General features: G+C 46.4%; 1 protein-coding gene across 6 annotated transcripts in view; it reads right to left on the bottom strand.

The window, feature by feature from the left end:
* Positions 1 to 6190: 6190 nt before the first annotated feature.
* Positions 6191 to 22629, bottom strand: part of IKBKB (inhibitor of nuclear factor kappa B kinase subunit beta) — a 49171-nt gene continuing 32732 nt past the window's right edge. For 3 of the 6 annotated variants that reach the window (XM_044750720.2, XM_070500042.1, XM_070500040.1), the window contains 14 exons: positions 21926 to 22033; positions 20555 to 20684; positions 19977 to 20171; positions 19166 to 19280; positions 17758 to 17881; positions 17053 to 17204; positions 16847 to 16908; positions 15663 to 15772; positions 14453 to 14502; positions 14246 to 14345; positions 13896 to 14043; positions 10913 to 11040; positions 8622 to 8712; positions 6191 to 7545 (listed from right to left, as the gene is read on the bottom strand). In XM_044750720.2, the coding sequence (XP_044606655.1) occupies positions 7480 to 7545; positions 8622 to 8712; positions 10913 to 11040; positions 13896 to 14043; positions 14246 to 14345; positions 14453 to 14502; positions 15663 to 15772; positions 16847 to 16908; positions 17053 to 17204; positions 17758 to 17881; positions 19166 to 19280; positions 19977 to 20171; positions 20555 to 20684; positions 21926 to 22033 (1579 nt within the window). In that variant the 3' untranslated portion in view covers positions 6191 to 7479. Of the gene's footprint in view, positions 7546 to 8621; positions 8713 to 10912; positions 11041 to 13895; positions 14044 to 14245; positions 14346 to 14452; positions 14503 to 15662; positions 15785 to 16846; positions 16909 to 17052; positions 17205 to 17757; positions 17882 to 19165; positions 19281 to 19976; positions 20172 to 20554; positions 20685 to 21925; positions 22034 to 22629 lie in introns of all 6 variants that reach the window. The other 3 variants (XM_044750721.2, XM_044750719.2, XM_070500041.1) reach the window with 1 other exon arrangement.

Raw genomic sequence — 22629 nt, forward strand, 5'->3', positions numbered from 1 at the left:
GGTACAAAATTAACTTACAAAAATCAGTTGCATTTCTATACTCTAATAACGAACTTACAGAAAGAGAGCTCAAGAGTACAATTCTATTTACAATTGAAACTAAAAGAATAAAGTATCTAGGAATAAATTTAACCAAAGAGGTGAAGGACCTATACAATAAAAAACTCTAAGACATTATTGAAAGAAATAGATGATGACATAAAGAGATGGAAAGAGATTCCATGCACATGGATTGGAAGAATAAACATAGTTAAAATGTCCATACTACCCAAAACAATCTACAGATTCAATGCAATCTCAATCAGAATCCCTATGACAATCTTCACAGAAATAGAACAAAGAATCCTAAAATTCATATGGGGCAACCAAACACCCCGAATTGCTAAAGTAATACTGAGAAAAAAGAACAAAGCTGGAGGCATCACAACCCTGACTTCAAAATGTACTACAAAGCCATAGTGATCAAAACAGTGTGGTGCTGGTACAAAAACAGGCACACAGATCAATGGAACAGAACTGAAAGCCCAGAAATAAAACAGCACATCTACGGAGAGCTAATCTTCGACAAAGGGGCCAAGAACATACAATGGAGAAAAGATAGTGTCTTCAATAAGTGGTGTTGGGAAAACTGGACAACCACATGCAAAAGAATGAAAGTAGTCCATTATCTCATGCCATACACAAAAATAAACTCAAAATGGATCAAAGATTTGAAGATAAGTCCTGACACCATAAAACTCCTGGAAGATAATATAGGTAGTACACTCTTTGATATCGAACTAAAAAGGATCTTTTCAAATACCATGTCTTCTCAGACAAGGGAAACAAAGAAAAAATAAACAAGTGGGACTTTATCAGACTACAGAACTTCTACAAGGCAAAGGGAACCAGGATCAAAACAAAATGACAACCCACCAATTGGGATAAAATATTTGCAAATCATATATCCAACAAGGGGTCAATCTCCATAATATAAAGAACTCACACAACTGAACAACAAAAACACAAACAGAACAAACAAAAACAAAAAGAGCCTGATCAAAAAACAGGCAGAGGATGTGAACAGACATTTTTCCAAAGAAGATATACAGATGGCCCATAAACACATGAAAAGATGTTCAATATCATCAGGGAAATGCAAATCAAAACTACACTAAGACATCACCTTCCATCCGTCAGAATGGCTATACTCACCAAGACAAAAAATAACAGATGTTGGAGAGGTTGTGGAGAAAAGGGAACCCTCATACACTGCTGGTGGGAATGCAAACTGGTGCAGCCACTATGGAAAACAGTATTGGAGATTCCTTAAAAGATTAAAAATAGAAATACTATATGACCCAGCTATCCCACTACTGGGTATTTATCCAAAGAATTTGAAATCAACAATTCAAAGAGACTTATGCACCCCTATGATCATTGCAGCATTATTCACAATAGCCAAGATGTGGAAGCAACCTAAGTGCCCATCAACAGACGAATGGATCAAGAAGATGTGGTACATACATACAATGGAATACTACTCAGCTTCAAAACAGAACAAAATCATTCCATTTGCAATAACATGGATGGCCCTTGAGAGAATTATGTTAAGTGAAATAAGCCAGCAAGAGAAAGATAATCTGTGTATGACTCCACTCATATGAGGAATTTAAAACTATGGACCAAGAACAGTTTAGTGGATACCAGGGGAAAGGTGGGGTGGGGGGTGGGCACAAAGGGTGAAGTGGTGCACCTACAACATGACTGACAAACATTAATGAACAATTGAAATTTCACAAGACTGTAACCTATCAATAACTCAATAAAAAAAAAAAGACAAAATTGTCCCATTTACAACAATCTTGATGGACCTAAAGGGTATATTACATTAAGCGAAATAAGCCAGATAAAGACAAACACCATATTATTTCACTTATATATGGAAGATAAACAAACACACAAAGAGAACAGTTGAGTGGTTACCAGAGGGGAAGGGGCACAAGGGGTGAAGGGGTGCATTTATATGGTGACTGACAAATAATAATGTACACATGAAATTTCACGTTATAAACTACTATGACCTCAATAAAAAAAAGGAAATTCAATAAATCAAAAATCAAAGTAATAGTAAAAACATTTTTTTTTTCCACTCGGTTCTTCTTTACATCTTCTGTTTCTTTGCTGAGAATCTCTATTTCTTTTTTTTTCTTTTTTTTTAAGGAAGATTAGCCCTGAGCTAACTATTGCCAATCCTCCTCTTTTTTCTGAGGAAGACTGGCCCTGAGCTAACATCTGTGCCCATCTTCATCTACTTTATATGTGCGACACCTACCACAGCTTGGCTTGCCAAGCAGTGCCATGTCTGCACCCGGGATCTGGGCCGGTGAACCCAGGGGCCGCTGAGAAGCAGAATGTGCGCACTTAACCGCTGCGCCACCAGGCCGGCCCCTAGAATTTCTATTTCTTTCAAGCAAGTTCATGATTGCTGTTTGAAGCATTTTTTTATGATGGCTGCTTTAAAATCTTTTTCAGATAATTCTAAATCTCTGCCACTTCTGTGTCTGTGTCTGTGAATCATCTTTTCTCAGCTGAGGTTTCCTTGCTATGATGAGTGATTTTAGAATGAAACCTGGACATCTGAGCACTCGGCTATGAGACTCCACATTGCATTCAATCCTTCCATCTTAATAGGCCTCCTCTGACATCGTCCCAGTGCGGGAAGCAGAGCGCTGGCTCATTACTGCCAAGTGGGAGTGGAAGCACAGGCTTCCCACACCTGGCTTCTGGGAACTCCTGAGTAGGGAGGGCTCTTCATCACTGTTGGGTGGCAATGGGAGTTCAGGCTCCCCAGCAGGCCTCCGTTGACACCTGGGGACAGAAGCTCCTTGCTGCTGCTGGGCAGAGGCGGGAGTTTAAGCTCCCAACTGTGTCTTCCAGATTGGAAAAGGCAGAGATGCCTCCTTCCCATCCCCCACCTGGTCTCCACTGACAGCAGATTTCTCGTCAGAAACCACTGAAGCCACAAGAAGTGGCACATTTCTGAAAGTCAAGAGAGACCTTGTTACTGCCCAGCATCTATGAAAGCCCCAGTTCCTCACCCATGTTCTGTGACATCACTCCAATTGGGCACCTAATTACAGCCTGATGTATGCGGAAGTTTAAGCTTCCACCTGGTGTTTGCTGGCAGAGGTGGGGCCAGTTTTTCTGTGGTGTTTGGCTAGAGTAGAGTGGCTACTGTTTAAAACTTTTCTGCTTTGCTAGGCTGAACCTGTCCTCGCCCTTCGGCTAATGTAGTGGGTTGAATGGTGGCCCCCAAGAAGGTACGTTCATGTCCTCATTCTCAGAACCTGTAAATATTACCTTATATGTCAAAATATGCCATTAAGTCAAGGATTTTGAGAGAAGGAACTTATCCTGGGTTATCTGGATTGGCCCTAAATTCAATGGCAAGTGTCCCTGTAAGAGACACACAGGAGAGACATGACAGGTAGAAGAGGAGGCAAAGAGACCACACAGGCAGAAATTATACAGGTATAGTCACAAGCCAAGGGTCACCTGGAGCCACCAGAGGCTGGAAGAAGAAAGGAATATGCCTCCCCTTGAATCTTCGGAGGAAGCACCGCCCTGACAGCATCTTGATCTCAGACTTCTGGCCTCCAAAACTGTGAAAGAACACATCTTGGTTGTTTTAAGGCACCCAGTTTGTGGTACTTTGTTACAGTCTGGAACTGGGAAGTGGGGTGCTGCTGTAACAAACGCCTAAAAACGGGGAATGACTTTTTACACAATGCGTGGAGACCAGAAGAATTTTGAGATGCATGGTAGAAAAAGCCTAGCTTGCCTTAAAGACTATTGGTATAAATATGGATGTCATAAATAATATAAATATTGATGATGAGGGCTCAGAAAGCGAGAAGCATGGTAGAAAACACCTCTATCATCTTAGAGAATATATATACCATCATGAACAGAACGTTGGTAGAAATATGAATGTTACCTGCCTGATTTGTGTTCTACCATTAGGTGGAAAGCAGAATTTGTAAGCAATGAACCTGGGTATTTAGCTGTGGAGATTTCCAAGCAAAATGTTGAAGGTGCAGCCTGATTTCTCCATGTTGCTTATAGTAAAATGCAAGAGAAAAAAGATAAATTGAAGAAAGAACTGTTACGCAAAAAACCCCCCCAGCAATTGATGACTTGGGAGGTTCACAGCCTATCCAGATTGCACAGAATGCTAAAATTAAGAAATTCACTGTTGGGAAAGCATGCTCTAGAGAGAAGCCCAAGGGTGTAGCTGGGCAACCCTTTGCTGAAGAGATTATGTGTGTGACTCAAACACTCACTCAATCATCTCAGAAGCCAGGAACAGAGATGGTGTTATCCAAGAAAGATCTGTGAATCTTATCTAATGGTGTGGACTCCCAACACATACAAAGAAGACCCACAAGATTTTTGAGAATGTTATATCAGCAGACACCAGCTTGAACTGAAAAGGACGAGGAGAGGAGGAAACGAGATAAATCTGTTGGACTTTCAAAACTCTACAGGCAGAAAATGGTTGATAGAGTCACTCAGTTGTAAACACGTGCTAGCCTTCAGGAAAAAAGGAAGGATGATTCCAAGGGCAGAGCCACGGGTTCAGAAGCAGAGTCTGGAGAAGCAGGTAACACAGGCAGCGGGTGCAGAGGCGGTTCCTATGGAGTCACTGTGAACAAAAACTCAGAGGGCTATGGAGCTGCCTTGGGCCCAGCTGGCAGAGCCTCAAAAGACAGAGAATTACCCTCGCGACTTGAAACCTAATGGAATTTGCCCTGCTGGATTTCAAACTTGCGTGGGACTGGTGACTTCTCTCTTCCTTCCAATTTCTACCTTTTGAAATGGGAATGTCTATCATATGCCTATTCACCATTGCATTTTAGAAGCAGATAACTTGTTTTCTAGTTTCACAGTCCACAGATGGAGAAATTTTGTCCCAGGATGGATCATGCCCAGAGTCTCACCCAAACCTGACGTAGATGATGAGTTTCAGGACTTTTGAGCTGATATTATTCAGATTTTGGTATGAGAATTTATTGTGTAATGGGTTGAGGCATCTGGGGATGTTGAGATGGGGTGAATGTATTTTGTATGTGGGATAAACATGAATTTTGGGGAGCTAGATGGTAAACTGAAGTGGGTTCAATGCTGGCCCCCCAAGAAGAAATGTCCACATCCTAATTCCCAGAATGTGTAAATAGTGACCTATATGGCAAAACGTGAGTAAGTTAACGATCTTGAGAAGAGGAGCTTATCCTGGATTATCAAGATCAGCCCTAAATTCAATCACAAGGGTTCCTTTAAGAGGCACACAGGAGACATTTGACAGGGAGAAGAAGAGGTGGCAGTATGGACACAAGAGGCAGAGAGGCAGCCACAGGTCAAGGATCACCTGGACTCACCAGAAGCTGAAAGAGACAGGGCACAGAATCTCCCCAGAGCCTTTGGAGGAAGCGGTTCCGCCAGCACCTTGACTTCAGACTTCTGGCCTCCAGGACTGAGAAAATAAATTTGTGTTGTTTTAAGCCTTATAGTTTGTGGTAATTTGTCACGGTCCTAAGAATCTAAAGAGATCTAGAGTGCAGGCTTTTGTGTTTGTGCCCATTGGTTGGCTTCTCCAGCATCTAGTCAGGAACATATGAGACAAAAGGAAAACCCAGGGAACTCACCGCCGTCATTCCTCAGCTCCAAGGACCCTAGCGGGTTTGCCTTCATCTCTCTCTGCCTTTCAGAGTCTTCTTATATTTGTTTATAAATAATGCCCAAGGATTTTTAGCTGTGCTTGGTGGGAAAAATAGGAGAAAGTACATCTACTTCATTTTTTTGGACACAAAAGTCCTGCCTCCAGAGTTTTCACTTTTTCAACTAATTAGCATATTGCAGTTATAGTAATCTTTTAAACCATTAATTGGTGATGTCATTTCCCTGCTCAAAATTCTTCAGTGACTCCCATCTGCCTATAAGCCCAAGACCCTTAGCCCAGCATTCATTCCCTCTGCAATCCGACCCCTTCCCAGCCTTGCTTTCTGGTCTTATTTCCCACTATGTTCCTCACCAGTGTTTCCAAAATCATGCTTCATCAAACTCCAGTTCTTTCAAATGTTAATAAATGATACACTCACACAGGAAAAAAAAAAGGTTCTATTGTCAAATGAGTTTGGTAACCAGTGAATTTACACAAAGTTAAGCCGGTTTATTATCACAGGACTTTGGATACTTTAATACTCCAGTGTACACCGTGAATCTCCAAGAAGCAATGAAAGCACGAAGCATTTCTCAAACTTACTTGACCGTGGAACCCTCTGAACTGTCTCCACGGAAGCTACTTTGTCAAAGTCTTCTATCCCGACTTTCTTCTCCAACCAAACTCACCTATTGTGATGGCCTGAACACTCGGCTCTCCTGTTTATATGCAGGAGAAGTTTTGTGAAATGTCAAAGAGGCAGTGCTAGTGCTATGGCACTATTTAATCTCATAAAATTTTCCATTAAGTTGGATTTTGAGTTCATAAATCCCAACCACAGATCTTATAAAAATAGACTGTGGAACCCAGTATAAGTGTTGAGTCATGTTACAAAATATAGAAACTGTTTTTTAAATAAATCAGTTTAATAATACTGCTAGATGACAGGAGAGGCAGGAATTCCCTCGTCCCCCCGCCACACACACGCATCTGAGCGGGCACACGAGGTGTGGGCAGAGTGGTCAGCAGGCTAGCGGTTGACAGATATCCCATTCTTTCTTTCTTCTCCATGGCAACTCACTCCCAGGTCATCTGTGGGACCCAAAGGAAGGGAGCTGCTCTTCGATCCTGGCTCCAGTGAGTCAGTCTGTGGCCGAAAGGACCGCAGACAAGGGGAGCTCATCATTCATCTACAACCTTACAGGAGGGACGACAACCACCCAAGTTGTAGGTAAAAGGGAAATTTCAGCAGCAGTGAAATGAAAAGAAGAAGAGAGAGGACAAGGCCAGGCCAAGTCTATGATTCAAAAGTCTGCTTAAGAGAAGCCGAATCCAGGGGAAACACTAGCTGTGAGGACAGGTGGATCAGGACCTCTGGAGATCAGGAGCCGGCAGGAGAGGACAGGCTGGTACCAAGTGCTGTTCATACTTTGCCCTGAAAGAGTCGTGTTCCACATTTGTCCAGTGGTCTGCGGGGCGATCGTACTTGGAGCACTTCTTTCAGAGCAGAGGAAGTAGCTGCTGTGGCTTGGCCTCCCTAAATGCTTGTGCCTGGCACCAGCATTGGCTGGGCCTCTGTGATGGAGGACTTCCAGTGTACAGACAAGTTGCTGGCAGTGTCCATGGAAGGCCACACCCTTGGATGTCCACAGCGAATGTCACAACTGCTGGGGCAGTGAGAAGATCTCCACCTATGCCGAAGACTGCTGGGACACCATCCGCTGCGGGAGGGCCTCAGGCCGGGCAGCCCCACCAGGTGGTCGAGGCCACCCGTCCGGTCACGAGGCCTGCTCCAGGCTATGCTGCTCGTTGTCCTCCGTCTGTAACCAGCTCCAGTCTAGAGACTGAAAGTCAACAGGCGTGTTAGAAACACAGTGGCCAGCAATACACTTCAGGTTGTTTTTCTTCTTCAGGAGGCAACCCCATGACTTAGAAGGAAATTTAAATCCTGCCATTAATAAGAGTCTTGTTATTGGAGGGTACCCTTGAGCTAAAGCTACATATTTGAAACTGTAGAGGGGCTTTTCTTTGGACAGGCTTGAAATCCCTGAGATTCCATAACTATGGAAACTGGAAAGGCAATTTCAGTATTACTTGTGGCTCACAGCACTTATTTGTACTCACTGTGGGCAGCTGGTACCAAGAGCTCATCTCAGCCATCCATTTCCAACCTCAGCAGATGGAATGGCCTCATAAGACTTTCTTTTCCTCTGGCAGAAGTGCAAATAAGTGTGAAAGGATCAAAATATCCAGTGCCAGGAGGAAGAGCAGCAACAAAAGATACAGGAAGCCCCCAAACTGGAGAAGGACACATGACCAAACAGGAGGTAAGGATAAGTAGTGGTCTCCTCTCTGCGTCCTCCAAAAACTGAGAAGTCAGGGGGAGGCTGGCAGGGCAGGTAACTGTATTGGCTGGAAAAGGCCATTTAAAGATCTGAGGGAACGACTTAGGATCTGATCAACAGTTTAAGCTTTGTCTTAATATACTTGTATCTTGACTAGTTTTTTTTTTAGGTCAGCTTCCATGTAACTAGTACTACCTACTGCTAAGCTCCGCATCCCTGAGAAGTGGGGCTGTGCCAGGTTCTTGCTTTTCCCCGAGTCCGGCACAGCTCCCCACACACAGATGCTCAGCAACAGAGCAGAAGCTACAGGAGGAAAAGGCCTTCTTGGAACGAGAGCACCTTCCTCATAAGGATTAAGTGCTGTCAGGATGGAATGAGCTGACGCACATGAAGCACCTACACCCGTTCAATAACTGTCAGCATTATTGTGATGGTGAATAAAGATAAACATGTACTAGAAAATCATAGTCATGTACTGCGATGGAGGAAACGCTGGATTGCCTTTCCATTTTCCGTGTCTCGTCTGCTGTAGAAAGGAAGGACGTGGAACAGCTGGGATGCCCTCGGGCCATTACCCTCAAACTCTGGTCCTGATCTTTCATGGTGTCTTGTATTGCATTTTCCAGCTGAGTGCAGAGACTATGTGCTTCGGCCACCAGTTCTTCACTAAAGAAAACGATCACATTATTAGAAAGTGGTCAATATTATTTTCTTGGAGATAACACCAATGTTTAAAAATCTGTTAAAGAGCTTTTGACGAGATTTTAAAAATTAAATAATTATTTTGCTGCTGAGTGTCTTAAAACATCACGTCACTGACTAGTGAGTTCATTCATCTGGTTAAACACTTTCAGATGCCACAAGCATTACTGTTCACCGTAAGAACAAGCAAACAGATCTGCGGTTAACAGAAAAGGAAGAAGGAGAAGTGCTCTCGTTGACTTAACCAGACAGCTGAATTTAATTCCTTCCAAACTGCCAAACCTAAAGTTGGCTCCCAAATCACCTGTTTTCCAATTTTTCAAACAGAAGAAATATATATAGACAAAGCAATTTCACCAGGTTTCCACAGCTCCTTGAAAACCCTGGAAATCTGTGGGAAGCGAGCTCTGGGAACTAATCTCATTTAATCTGCTCCCTCTTCTATGATAAGAGATGCGTGTGTCCCTCAACAACAGGCCCTCAGCTCTATGACGCGGAGAGACAAACAGCAGCCTGTGCTCCCGGGACGACGTTTCTAGAGCTTTGAGGACATCACTGGAGGGAACACAGCAAATCCAGGAGGACAGCGCCCTGGGCTCCCCTCACCCTGCACAGTGCGGCTCTCTGAGGGAAGGCACACACAGCACGTTTGTGCTTAGCTACAGGGCTCCAAACTAGGTGAGAGGCTCAGCGCCAGCTCCAGAGACAGCATGAGAGGAGGGGACCCAGGGACTGTCCTCAAGGAGCTCACAATAGGCTGGGGAGAAAACTAAGAGTCCAAGGCCACGTATGATTACGTACCAACATAGTAGAGGCCACAAACTCCCCAAGGACAGGAACAGGATTTTTAAAAACACCTTTATTGAGATATAATTTACAAACTACAAAGTTCAGCCATTTAAAGTGTACAGTTCAATAGCTCTAGTATGTTTACAGAGTTGCGCAACCATCACAATAATCTAGTTTTAAAACATTTTCATCACCCAAGAGGAAATTCCGAACCCACTGTCAGTCACTTCCCATCCCCTCTCCCCACCTGTCCTAGGCAATCACTAATCTATTTTCTACGTCTACAGATTTGCCTACAGGAACCAATTTTAACCATCTGCAGTGCCTAGGGCTGAGAAGGTGCTGAATAAATGGGTGAGGGACTGAACTAGACACAAAACCCCACAGGCAGGCCAAGAAGAGAGCGATGCCTGTGTGTGTGCGTGGGCAGGGTTTGGGAGGAGGTGGGAAGCTGAGGGAAGTGGACGTGCCTCCAGGGAGGGCATGGGCCAGAGCCATGGGTCTCAAACTTCAGCATGCATCAGAGTCCGCCAAGGCTTGTCAAACACGGACTGCTGTGCCCCACCCCGAGCTTCTAATTCAGAATCTGCATTTCTAACCAGTACCCAGATGATGCTGATGCTGCTTTAAGCGCCGCTGGGCTAGAGCAAGGAGTTTGAACAGGAGCAGTGGCTCCGCCTGGAGAGCGGCTCTGAGGCGGCTGTGAATGGCTGAACGGCTCAGGCTTGCCTCTCCAGGGAGCAAGAGGCCACTACGAGTAAGTGACCAAAGAATAACTTGATCAAAATGGTACTTTGTGAAGAGTCTCTGACCAGAGAGGGCTTAGAGGCAGTACCGGACAGGAAGCAGGGAAGCAAGAAGCCTTGCCACAAAGGACTGGAGTGTCCTGCTCACCACCTCTCCAGGCGGCAGGAGGGAAAGGAAGGGATGAACAGGAGGTGACGAGAGACAATAGAAGGAAACTGGTAACTTGGTAACTCAAAGTGGGGTGGGTGAGAGGGAGGAGGCAGGATGACTCAGGGGTGACGAACAGGGCACGGCCCGCAGGGAGTCTGGTTGGAAGAACAGATAATGACGGATGGACTACATGACAGCATGTGACTGACCAGCACTTTCAATATTCTCAGTAAGCAATCAGTGATTCAATCCTCTGATAAGGAAACTTTAGTTAGCAAGTTAGAAGGGACTATGAGAGCAAAATATCACATTCGTCCCCAAAGTACCTCGCATATGTAACAAACACAAAGAAAAATATGCACAAAATCATAAGACAGATGGAACGGTGTGTTTACCAACGATAAACATATATTTCCACCCCCACGATCTCCTAACGTGCCCTTGAATATTACACTTGGCAGCACGGATGATGACGTACCTTTTCTTGGCTGATTCAGGTAGGCTGTCGGGGGTGGTGGAAGGCTGTGACACCAACTGACCAGAGTGACTAAGGCGAGAAGCATTCATGCTATCTGGGCTTCCACTGACAGGACCACGGACCTTGCTCTAAAGGACAAAACCAAAGAGAAAGTCAACATGGGAGTCAAATATAGGAGCAAAGGGATGATTCCAATTTCGCCTTGACACCGTGGTTTTTCTCGAGACAACTGGCCACAAGACACACGCTGTTCCTAGAAAATGTCAGTCAACATCCCCATCTGTGAGAACAGCTGATAGCTGCATTTTAGTTTAGAAAATGTTTCTGTATCTATAGGTATATTTTTTGATAAAAGATTCTAAATATAGGGAGATTTGAGTGCCTATATTTGTAGGCTTTATTTCATTAGTTTGTTTAACGAACTCTTAAAAGGAAATTAAAAGGGAGATGTTTTTATTCTTTTCCAAGTAGAAGATTGAGACACACAAAAAGGTTATAACTTCCTGTGAATGCACCATCTGTGGGACAGCTGAGAAGAAAACCAAGCTATTCTGACTCCTGGGCTGCTCCAGCCACTCCACCTCAAAGCCAAGATGTTAAAGCGATGCCCCTGCTCCAGCTACCTGCACCTCCTCACACCTGCAGCTCACAGACATGACCTGTTGTCAACCTTCTCAGCACCTCAAGCCACCTCTCCCTCCCCGCGTCCCCAGCCACACTCGCATCTGTTGGCCTGACCCGCTTCTCACTGACCCAGCTCCTCGCCCTCACTGCAATCTGTGGCTCTTCAACCCCTCTCAGCCTCTCAAGCTGTGGGACCCACCCTGTCTCCACATATTCCCTTCCAGCTGAACATCCAGGTCCAACTTCAACCAGCCGCTCAAGCACCCAATTTTGCCCTGTTCTGTTCTTTGTCCTTCTGCTGCGTCTTCCCTGATGGTCACCCACGGAAAGACCCGGGCTTCCATCTCCTCTACTTCTGCCTGGGCCCACGAGTGTGGCAGGGGATCACTCCTGTGCTGTTTGGCTCCCTCACCCTTCCACCATCCTGTCCTGAGCACCACAGGGGTTACTCAACTCCAGCCCCCACCAAGCAGCCCCTCACTCCCAAGGGTGAGGTCTGCCCAAGTCTCAGGTCGGTCCTCCAACTGCCACTGGAGCGACTTCTCTAAAGCCCAAATGTCACACCATTCCATACTTAACTTCCTTCACAATGAAAGGAAGAAACAAACCCTGCAGTGTTTCCTCTATGCCTTTAAAATAAAATGTGGCCCGCATACGCCAGCCCTTGCCACCTCCCCAATTTCCCCCCCAGTGAATCCTTCCCCCACACCACACCAACCTGCCATCCCACCCAAAACACACCACACACTCAGGCCTGCAGGCCTCTGAAAGAGCAATGTCTCTGTCCCCCAGGGTCCTCATCTCCACCTGCCCACCCACCTAACTGCTACTCAGTCTTCAGCTGAGCACTGCCTGCTGCAGACATTTCCTGTGGTTCCCTCACCTGAGACTGAAGCTGGCGTCGCTCCCCTGTCTTCCTGCTACGGCTTCTGCTTACCACAGACGCTGCACAGCACTTCCTGCCCTAAGCTGTCCTCACTCACTTCTCTGTCTGTGCCCCTCGCCGGGTTATACGCTGCCTGGATCAAGCGCCCTAGCTTTTTTCCTTCTCTATCTCCAGTTTTCAGCACCCTGCTGGGCACATACTCAGCACTCAAACATCGAATGGACGCAGATGGCAGATCCGGCCATCACCTGTGAACACCTCAACTCTCTCCTCCTTCTTTGCCTTGTCTCTCTCCTTTTCTCTTTTCCTCCTTACTTACAGGATGAGATGCCACGCATGCCTTCCAAGGCCACCCCTTCCACTTACGCTCCTGATTCTGACCTCTCCCCGCTCCACTGTCCTCAGGACTGGAGACTCCACTGTCCCCTACCTCTCTGACATCTGCATCCCCCGGGACCCTGTCTCCTTCTGCTGGGCCTACAAATTGCTCCAGTCTCCATGATTGTAAAAAACTGCCATCCTTGTATCCTGTTTCCACCTTGAGCAACTCTCTTCCTATTTTCCTCTTGGCTCTTAAAGGCTATGGATGACTAAATCACTCTTTTCATCCCCTTTAACCTCTCTGCAGCCTTCACACTGGGGTCACTGTCCCATCAGCTCTGGCTTCCCTGGCTTTCACCTGGCCCTTCTTTCTCTGTTCCGGGCTCTCCTTTCTATGTCACAGTTTCTCTCTGAGCAGCATTTAGTGGACTCACAGCAGCATGAAGATGGGGGCACAGACAGCGCAGGTACCATACTAAGCAGCACAGACACACACGAGGATCAAGCGGGTCATGCTCACATGCACTGTAGGGGGCTGCATGGAGGACCCCAGAAAGACCTGTCCATGTCCTAACTCCAGGAACCTGGGAATGTGACCTTATTTGGACAAAGGGTCTTTGCAGATGTAGTTAAGGACCCTGAGATGAGATCGTCCTGGATGCTTCAGGTGGGACCTAAATCCAATGACAACTGTTTGTATAAGAGACACCCAGAAGAGAGACACAGAGAGGCCATGTGAAGGCAGAGGCAGAGGTTGGAGTGATGCTGCCACAAGCCAAGGAATGCCTGGAGCCGCCTGGAGCCGCCAGAAGCCGGCAGAGGCCTGGAGCCTTCAGAGGGAGCCCAGCCCCGTCAACACCTTGATTTCAGGCTTCCGGACTCCAGGACTGTGAGGGAGGAACTTGGTGGCGGTGAATTACAGGAGCCACAGGAAAGGCACACACGCACAAATGAGAACAGCTGGTACAGGCCCATCTCTGCCCATGCCTGCTCAGGCTAAGTCACGGAGAAGACAAGGGAGGATGGGCAGCAGCAGCTGAGGGGTCTGTCGGGGCTCTGTGGCCTCCCTGGCGGCGCGGTGGCAGCAGCGCAGAGGGGCACAGAGCGGCTGGCCGGCCGAGGGCTGCGGGCCTGGCTACAGGGCTCACTCACACAAGCGATCTTCAGGAGATTCCAGAGCTCCTTCTGCCGCTTCTCCTGAAGCCGAACCACAGTCTTCTCATCCTCATTCATTAAACTCACCACCTCTTCCACCTTGGGCAACAATTCCAGAGCCTTCTGCTTGCAAACCACAGTTTTACTGCAAAGCATGAACACGACAAACACCAGTGGCATTCGGGTTGGCGAGCGGGAGAACATAATCCCTGGCAGTCAGGAATCCAATAAGCAGCCATGGACAGTTTCTCCAGGTGTTAAACAAGTCGGTGTGGAGTGAAGAAACAGCCACACCAGCAGCTGCCGCTCCACGTCCCACCCTCGAGTAGGACAGCCGGGGCTTATACCTGAGCTGCGTGTAAATCACTCGCACTTTCTTCTCGAAGCCTTGGATTGCCTGAAGTAGCAGCCGTACCATTTCCTGACTGTCCCCGTCAGTCCGCTGGTCTGGAAAGGGAAAGGAGTTGCACGGTTCCTCCAAGTGGCTGCCAGAGGGCTCCATGCCTCATCCCCGAGCTGACGATGAACCGGAGGAGACGTCAAAGTCCCCTTACCTCTCGGCTTTTCCCTTAGTCTCCTGTAAAGCTCCCTCGCCTGCTCTTCTCTGAAACACACAAAGAAGCAGCTCTGTGTCCGTCTGAGGTCAAATAAGCACATCTGAAGCATTGGTTAGCTAATCCCCGCCAACAGAATCACTGATTTCTAGAAGCAAGACTGGCAACAGGTCTTGATGGGAGAAAATTATTATTCCTAGGGATATGATAGTGATATCTATATGAGGGAATGATCACCCCCTCATTATCAAAACTCAAATGTCCCCAAGGTTTAATGAGAGAGAATCTTAAGGAAAGGAGTCTCCATTCCCCGTGTGGAATTCCCCAGCCTCGCCCTCTTGTCTTCCACAACAGTGATTCAGGCGCCATCACTGGACCTGAGCCTGGAGAACACGCTCTCCTTGGCAACTCAAGCCCAAGGGCAGATGCAAACTCCTACCCCTTTTCTCCTTAAAATAGTGAGGCTGACTGACATTTTCAGAAGTGACTTTCATTTGGAAACTGGAGGAGAATAAAGTGTTAAATAACTCGAGAAAACATAGAATACAAATAATCAGATTTCTGATATTCAGCCTTCTCATCCTAAAATCTTAGTAAAAGCATCAGAGGACACCAGAGCCCAAATGAGACAGCTCTTGAGAGGCTGATGTGGCTTGCCAGCTTCCCTCCCCCCTGCACCCTGGGGCCGCCTGCAACTGCCTTCAGGTGCGACTGCTCTGCCTGGGCAGCGCATCCCCTGCCCGAGCCAAGGCCAAGTTCCAGATAAAGACTCAGATGAACTTCTAAGACTCACTAGCTCACTTTGTTCTACCTTCTGCTCTTTGAGCCACATCCAGGGGGCGCTGGACCCAGGGGGACTTCTGATGCGGGTCAAGGCTCCTTGCATTACAGCCTTTAGAGTTTATGAACTACTGCTCTGTGCATTATCTGAACTGATCCTCACAACTTGATGAGGTCTGACAGTTTTTCTCACACTTAATAGATGTGGAAACTAAGGCTCAGAGTGATGGTGGTCTGCCCTTGCTCATCTCAGGAACATGCCGAGATGATTCACTGGGGGAGGATGCTCTACAGGAGGACGGCCTCACAGAGAGTCCATAATACCCACATGTGAACACTCAGATGACCCCAATACACATATGGAAACCCCAGTTGAGGCATCTGCGTGTGTTGTGTGCAGCGCATGGTTCCCTGCCCAGGTGGTACTCACAGGTCGTCCAGCGTCCCCCCCTGCTTCCGGCCCATTGGACTCCTCTGCAAGTCCACAATGTCGGTCTGCAGCGCCATCATCCGCTCCACCAGATGTCTCACCTCATTCTCCTGATGAAAAAGCTGTGCTAATGTCAACTGACATAATAAGAGCATGCTGAGATGCAAAATCTTCAGGAAAAACCCTCTCAAGTCACTGAAGATTCTCAATTGACTGTCTAGAGGGAACAAGGACTTTGGAAGCAGAATGACCCAGGCTTGGATCTCAGGTCTACCGCCTTCTAGCTGTGTGACCCCTGGGCAAGTTCCTTAACCTCTGAGTTGCAGATTCCTCCACCATAAAACAGGCTTCTAATAGGGTTGTTTTAGGGGTTAGATAAGATAAAATATGTAAATCATCTGGCATGGTGCCTGGCATACCAAAGATGCCCAAGGCACATTCCTTCTCTTCTCTTAATGTGTCCATCCCACACCATCCCATGTGGGGAGGCCTGGACTCCTTTCTTTCATGAGTTTCGTATATGAGTGCCAAGGTGGGGTGGAGCCCCCACCCATCTCTATGGTTAAATAAGGTATTGTCTATAGAACACCCATCTTTAAGCAGGCATATCAGTACCAATTTATATAAACAGACATTGAAACACAGAGGTGAAGATCCCTGCCCACGTTCACAGGGGAAAATGGTGGAAAAGTCTGGGACAAAACCTCAGAGGCCAAGGTCTTCAATTTGTGTGAGGTTCACTAGGTCACACTTAGTTCCCATGCCTCGTAATGAGCATTGTTCAGTGGCATCTGATTTACACTGTCCCGAGACTCACTCAGATTTAGTGTCCCAACAAAATTAGGCAAAAACCTGTGACAAGATGGAGTGCTGATCATTCACCCAAGGCCCTTTCTAATGGGAGAGGTCTAGGCTTCCCCCTAGGGACACCTTTGCCCCTTATTCAAATCTGGACCAGCTCTGTCCATCTGTGTAGCTCCTGCATCTGCCACAGGGGGGCCCCCTTCACTGGCTGCTCTCCCAGCCTCTTTCCAGCAAGTACTAGTTAAGGTCACAGAGCATGGTGAGGAAAGCTTAGTTTCTGACGAACAAGATCGCCCTAGTGTTCAATGAGAAAGTGGAAAATGGTAGTAAAAACCCTCATCCCCCTCAGGAGGGAGATAAACCTCAGATGATTCTCCTACCCGCCCACAGAGCTCCACGGCCTGCTCCATCTCCCTCCAGGCCAGCAGCAGTTTATCTGATGCTGGAAAAAAAATGCAGGGAAAAAATGAAAACACAAAACCAAAGCAGAAACAAGCAACTCAATCATAAGAGGACAAAAGAAACCTCAGGAAGAAAAACAAGAAAGGAATGGTCTCTCCAAAGTCATTGCAAAGAGCACACTCACTGATCCCAAACTCAGTCTGCTCACTGTACTTCTCCAGGTCAATCTGGATGCTGGTTTTGAAGAAGTCCAACTTGGCCTTGAGCTGCTGAGACATGGAAGCCATGGAATTCTTCATCTTGGAGAGGCAGCTGTTATTCCGGAGGAGATTCATCCTGCAGGGACCACAAGAAACGGAACCTTAGGGCATCTTTGGGATCCAAATACCATTTCCTGTACCATAACAAAACCACCTCAGCTACTAAAGCAGATCCCTGCTGTAATTATTATTATTATAGCAGTCACTTACAACCATAAAGACCATTTCCTAGCCCTTAGCAACACATGAGTTTCCGCACCAAAACTGGAATTAGGCAGAGCACTACACAGACGGCCAGTAACCTAAATTAGTCACAGCCTGGGGAAAAAGGCAGTCCCCAGCATGACCATCCGGGCAGTTTCGCTAACCCATGTTCTAAATTCTGCCCTCAGTTCAGTCTGTGCAGCCCTCAGTCTATACTCTGCTCCAAGTGCTAACCTCACTCACCCTGCCAGGTCTAAAAGAGCCTCCCTCGATCCAGCCCAGAGGCCACTTCCCGCCCACCCAAACCAGCGTCTCCTCCTGTCTCTCCTGACAGTTGCTCCCCGCCCTGCCTCCACCGCCTCCCCACGGCAGCAGCCACGCAGCAACTGTAAATGAGTTGAGTCCAAACCCGCCTGGCCCCGTACATGGCAGCTCGCTGGCCCTGCTGCAGCCGGCTACAGTCCTCCTTCAGGGTCTGGATGCTGTGCCAGACCTGGCCCCACACCTTCCTCAGCTGGAAGAAAGACAGGCTCCTCTTGGGCTCTTGCACTGCAACAGAGACATGCGCACTGTCAGACAATGACTCTCTGACAATGAGCCACACTGTGCCTTGACACATCACTGGCACTTTCTCATTTTTAAAAGTGATGTAAACTACTATCTTGTTACATGACTGTTTTTGACTGTTATGCCTGTTACTGTCTCATACATTTTTTTGTGTCCCATGACAGCACAGGCACATACCAGTCAGTAAATAGCTCTTGATTCGATTTGCAGGAACGCTTTGTGAACCACGTGGAGACATTCACATGTACACAGGCACATATATTTTCAATAGAAACTCTTAGGGTCACAACATTTAAGGTCATAGGAAATTTTCTAAAAATGCAGCTTCAGCCAGCAGTACTGGAAAATGATTAAATAAGCAGTAAGCCCAGAGATCTCTAAGACTTTGGACCCTCAATCTGTTTAATTCTGTGTGTGTGTGTGTGTGTGTGTGTGTGTGTGAACAGGAGTGGGAGATGCATTAAAATGTCCATCTAACTTTCACAGAATGGAAGACTACACAGGCATTAAAACATAGGCAGCCCTATATGTACCAACAGGGGAAACATCTGCCAAATATATTAAGTGAAAAAGGCAGGTACAGAACAGTAGGTATTGTATGCTACCACTTCTTTGGGAAGAAAAAGAAGAAAAAATATATATTTTAGAACATAAGAATATATAGAGAGAATATATATTGTATAGACTATATACAATTATATATATATATAATATAAAGAACATGTATACACACATATAGGATTTATAAATGCATAGACTACCCCTGAAAGGCATGAAGGTTATATATATGGGTACATATAATTTAGAAGTACACAGAATACCCCTGGAAGGTAAACCCAAGAATTTCATCGCAGTGGTTTTCCTGGAAGAGGCTGGGCATTAGAGGAGAGAGGGTGGCTTATTTTTCACTGTAAATTCCTCTGTCCCTTTTGATTTTTTTGTATCACACGCATGTAATAATTATTAAAACATAAATAAAATTAAAAAATAAATAAAATAGCCATCTGCTTCAAGTCCAGTGGCTTGCAGGCAGGACTCTCTGTCCTCTCTTTGAAGTCCTCTCTCTGAGGTGGAGGTTCACTGAAGCCTGCCGCGCTCTTTTTCAGCTGGGCTACTCCTCACACGTCCCACATAAGGAAGGCTGCCCCAGGCCCAGGCAAGCTCATCTCCTCGGTGTGGACCCTTCCCCTGGTCCATGTCTCTCCTTCCTGCCCTGTCCCAAGCATTATAAGCGATTATTTTTTAAAAAAACAATGATGTTCTTACGGATACAGCTGACACTTTCAGGTTGGGGCCTTGGGGAGATCTGAGTCTCATAGGCGATTTTACTGTTGTCAAAAAGAAAAACGAGATCCATGTCCAGTGTGCGGCCCTCATTTAGCTGCAAAGGGACAAGAACAAAATGAGACCTTGTGAATCCAAGCTCTCCTTTTTCCAAGTAATAACGAAGAGATTTCAGAGTGCCTCCCACTGTTCACCAACAGCATCATCTTCGGCCAGCCAATACTAAGTGTCCATGAAGCCTTTCTGAAGGACTCTGGCCTCCACTTCCTTTTCCTGTTTCTTTTACACCCATTATCTGAACACGCACCTTATTCACAACTATTACACTCTATTCTATTCTCTGGTTGTGTTTACTGTGCACATTACACGTTCATGAGCTTCTTCCCCATCCAGTGACTGCTTCTCATATGTTAACTTTATTGGCTCTCTTTGGGTGGGGACCATGGGGTCTAGCATTGCTGCGGTTGTCAGCACATTCTGTACACGAGAGGTACATCAAAAATAGTGTTGGTTGACTCAGAAGAATAAAGCATCGCTTTGGCAACAAAGGCAAAAGAAAGGCACTCTAAGTGGGCTGGAAGGAAAGGGTCAAGTGTCAAGGAGGGATCAAGGGGGATTCTTGTCTCCTATTAGGGGCTCAGGGGGTGTCGCATTCCAACTTAGAAAAACAGGCAGCTATCTGCACTGATTAAGAGACTGCTCGACAAGGCACAGCTGAAATCTGAGGGCACAAGTTTCCCTGGAGGCAAAGTCAGAGAAAAACAGGGCGTTCTGCAAGAAGCCAGGGGCTCACCTTGCCGTCTGAAATACACTGAGTGGCAGGCTTGTCAGGGATCAAGGCCAGACCTGCCTCTTGCAGCAGCTCCTGGTCCTCCTCAGGGATTCCTGTGTCATGCTGGATTCTGGCCTTCAAGCTTTGCAGACTCTCGTCCTCTGTCACGGGATAGGTGTGAATGGTGCCTGTGACCATGTTCAAGATGTGAACCAGCTGCAACACGACCCAGATGTTACTGGAAAAAACCCACCTTTACAGATGCTCATCTATTTGCTGGATCCTCTGCTACTCTAACATTTCCCAGCCACATAAAGCAAGGGCCTAGCTTGGGGAAGGCAGCCCGAGTGCCACAGTTCATAGATTCAAGTCTTTAATATTCCTGTTCGTCCACAGCTATGACCTTACGACCAATGTCAGCAGCACAAGGGTCCTATCCTCCTACTTAACATAGAGAGATACTCTTACAGGAGCCGAATCTCCCCCCAGGTAGGGCGGCCCACAACCTGCTTTTTAATGAGTATTTCTTTCTCGTAAGAACCGCCACGTGCCATGGGGAGCTGACCTGTGCCTCAGGGCTAACATGGCTGCGAGCTCACCTTTAAGTTTAGGATGTCGTCCAGGGCCTTGAAGCAGCCGTTGGGCCCATACTCGGGGTCAGTGCCCCTTCTCCTGGGGTGCCACATTAGCATTAGCTGCAGCCACCTCTCCAGTCGCTGTGCCAGGATGCTGAGAAGAAAGGGGGCACAGAGTAGGGGGACACACCTCCAACGCCATTTTCAGGTGGCCTTAACGTGTAAACTAAAAAGTGCACACCTCACAAGCATGTCACCATGACACACACAGACAGCAGCCAATAAATGGTTACTGAAAATGAATTCATCTGAGAGAAAAAGTGAACATTTCCAACCAAATTAATTACTCAGGTGCTTATCACCTCCCTGGCCTGCTAAAACACCCCCTCAAGTCAGGGACTTCTCCACAGACGGTCAGAGACTGACCTCCCACTGGCTGAGTGAGAAGGGTCTGTGAAGCTTTTTAAAATGCACTTTACAGGCATGCCCCACCTCCAGGTGACCCCACACACAATCTAGACCCCATGCGGCTGATTTGTTTTGTCAGTCGCCCCCCTCAAAGGCATTGGTGGCTCACCAGGTTCACATTCCTTCCCTGGGCACTGCAGGCCCTTGCGGCCTGCCTCCTGTGAGCACTCTCAGCTCACCTCCCACCACCCTCCATGAAAGCCCCTCCGAGGTCAGCAGGCCTACTCACCGCCTGCCGAAACGTGCCTTTGCAGCCCTCAATCCTTCCCTTTGAACTTCCTTCCTCTTCACCTATCCATGTCCTGCACGTCTGTCTAGCCAGATCCCTCCAGAAAGTTCCAGCTCATCCAAAATCATTCCACATAGCTCTAGTACACACACCTCTCTCCCCATCCACTAAATACTCATGGTAGTTACCATCTATGCTGCTCAACTGCGTAACTGCCTTGTGGCTTCCTTTTGTACTATTGCTCAATTCTGATATTATTTAACTGCTCATGTTCTGGCCCTAACACTAGATTGTAACGCCATTCAAACTACAAAGATTTCTCTGTTGACTATGACCCAGTATTAGGCTATATAGGGAGTGCCAAAAGAAATAAAGTATAATTCCCCACCCTTAAAACGCTTGCAGTCAACTAGGAGATAAACCCTATGCAAACCCAAATGTTATACGAGGTAGACCCTACTAATGGTGAGAAGAGGCACAGATAAATTGTTATGTGAATTCAGAAAAGAGATGATTTCTGGATGGGGGTGAAGGGTGGGGATCCATTCTAAGTTTAAGATTGATATGTATTATGTCAAGTTCTTGGTCATCGGATGATATCCTGATAATTTATTTGAAAGCTATCAGATGTCACCTCAGATATCTATTTTTCAAAAAGGAAGAAAAATCTGTAGAAGAGAAATGCCACTGTGCCTTACCTGTTAAGGTTGTTGGGGTAGGGTAAAGAGCTTGAAAACTTCACTGTTCCATTCAGATCTTCACTAACAACAATGTCCACCTCACTCTTCTGCCGGACTTTGGAATGCCTGCAAATGTGTGATCTGGTTTACTACAGTCCTGAAGTCACCTCGTAGTCAAGAGCCATTTTATCTTTGTAACATATCACTTTACAACTGTACAGGATGCCCCCCAGGTCACTACTTAATCTTTTGGGATAATGGTCAGTGCATCTGTATCCTGCTAGGATGGCTTCTTTGAGAGTTTAAGAATGGCCAGTACTGCCTGATGAGTAGTCATTCACCTCCCTGGGCCCAGGGTTCTGCAGACAGGACTGCTGACTCCTTATCTCATCCTTGGCTTGTCCTTTTCATTTTCTCTGCTTCATCTAATACAAAACTGCCATGTTTTGATAGAGGACAAAATTAGGACTTCCAAACCAAGATTACTGCATGTGTATTACATTTAGAGGAAACATACACAACACGTGCATACACTTCTAAATGGATATGGCTGAATATTACTTCTAAAGGTAAATATTTACATTTCCCAATTTAGAGAACTTACTGATGCCTCTAAAATAGTATTTGAAGGAAAAACATTTTAAATCCAATTGGTTTCAAATCTTCTTGATGACAAGAATAATAACTTAAATTTGAATAATGCTTCATAGATAACCAAGTAC

This window comes from Equus asinus, chromosome 27 (genome assembly GCF_041296235.1).
Source record: "Equus asinus isolate D_3611 breed Donkey chromosome 27, EquAss-T2T_v2, whole genome shotgun sequence".
NCBI lineage: Eukaryota > Metazoa > Chordata > Mammalia > Perissodactyla > Equidae > Equus > Equus asinus.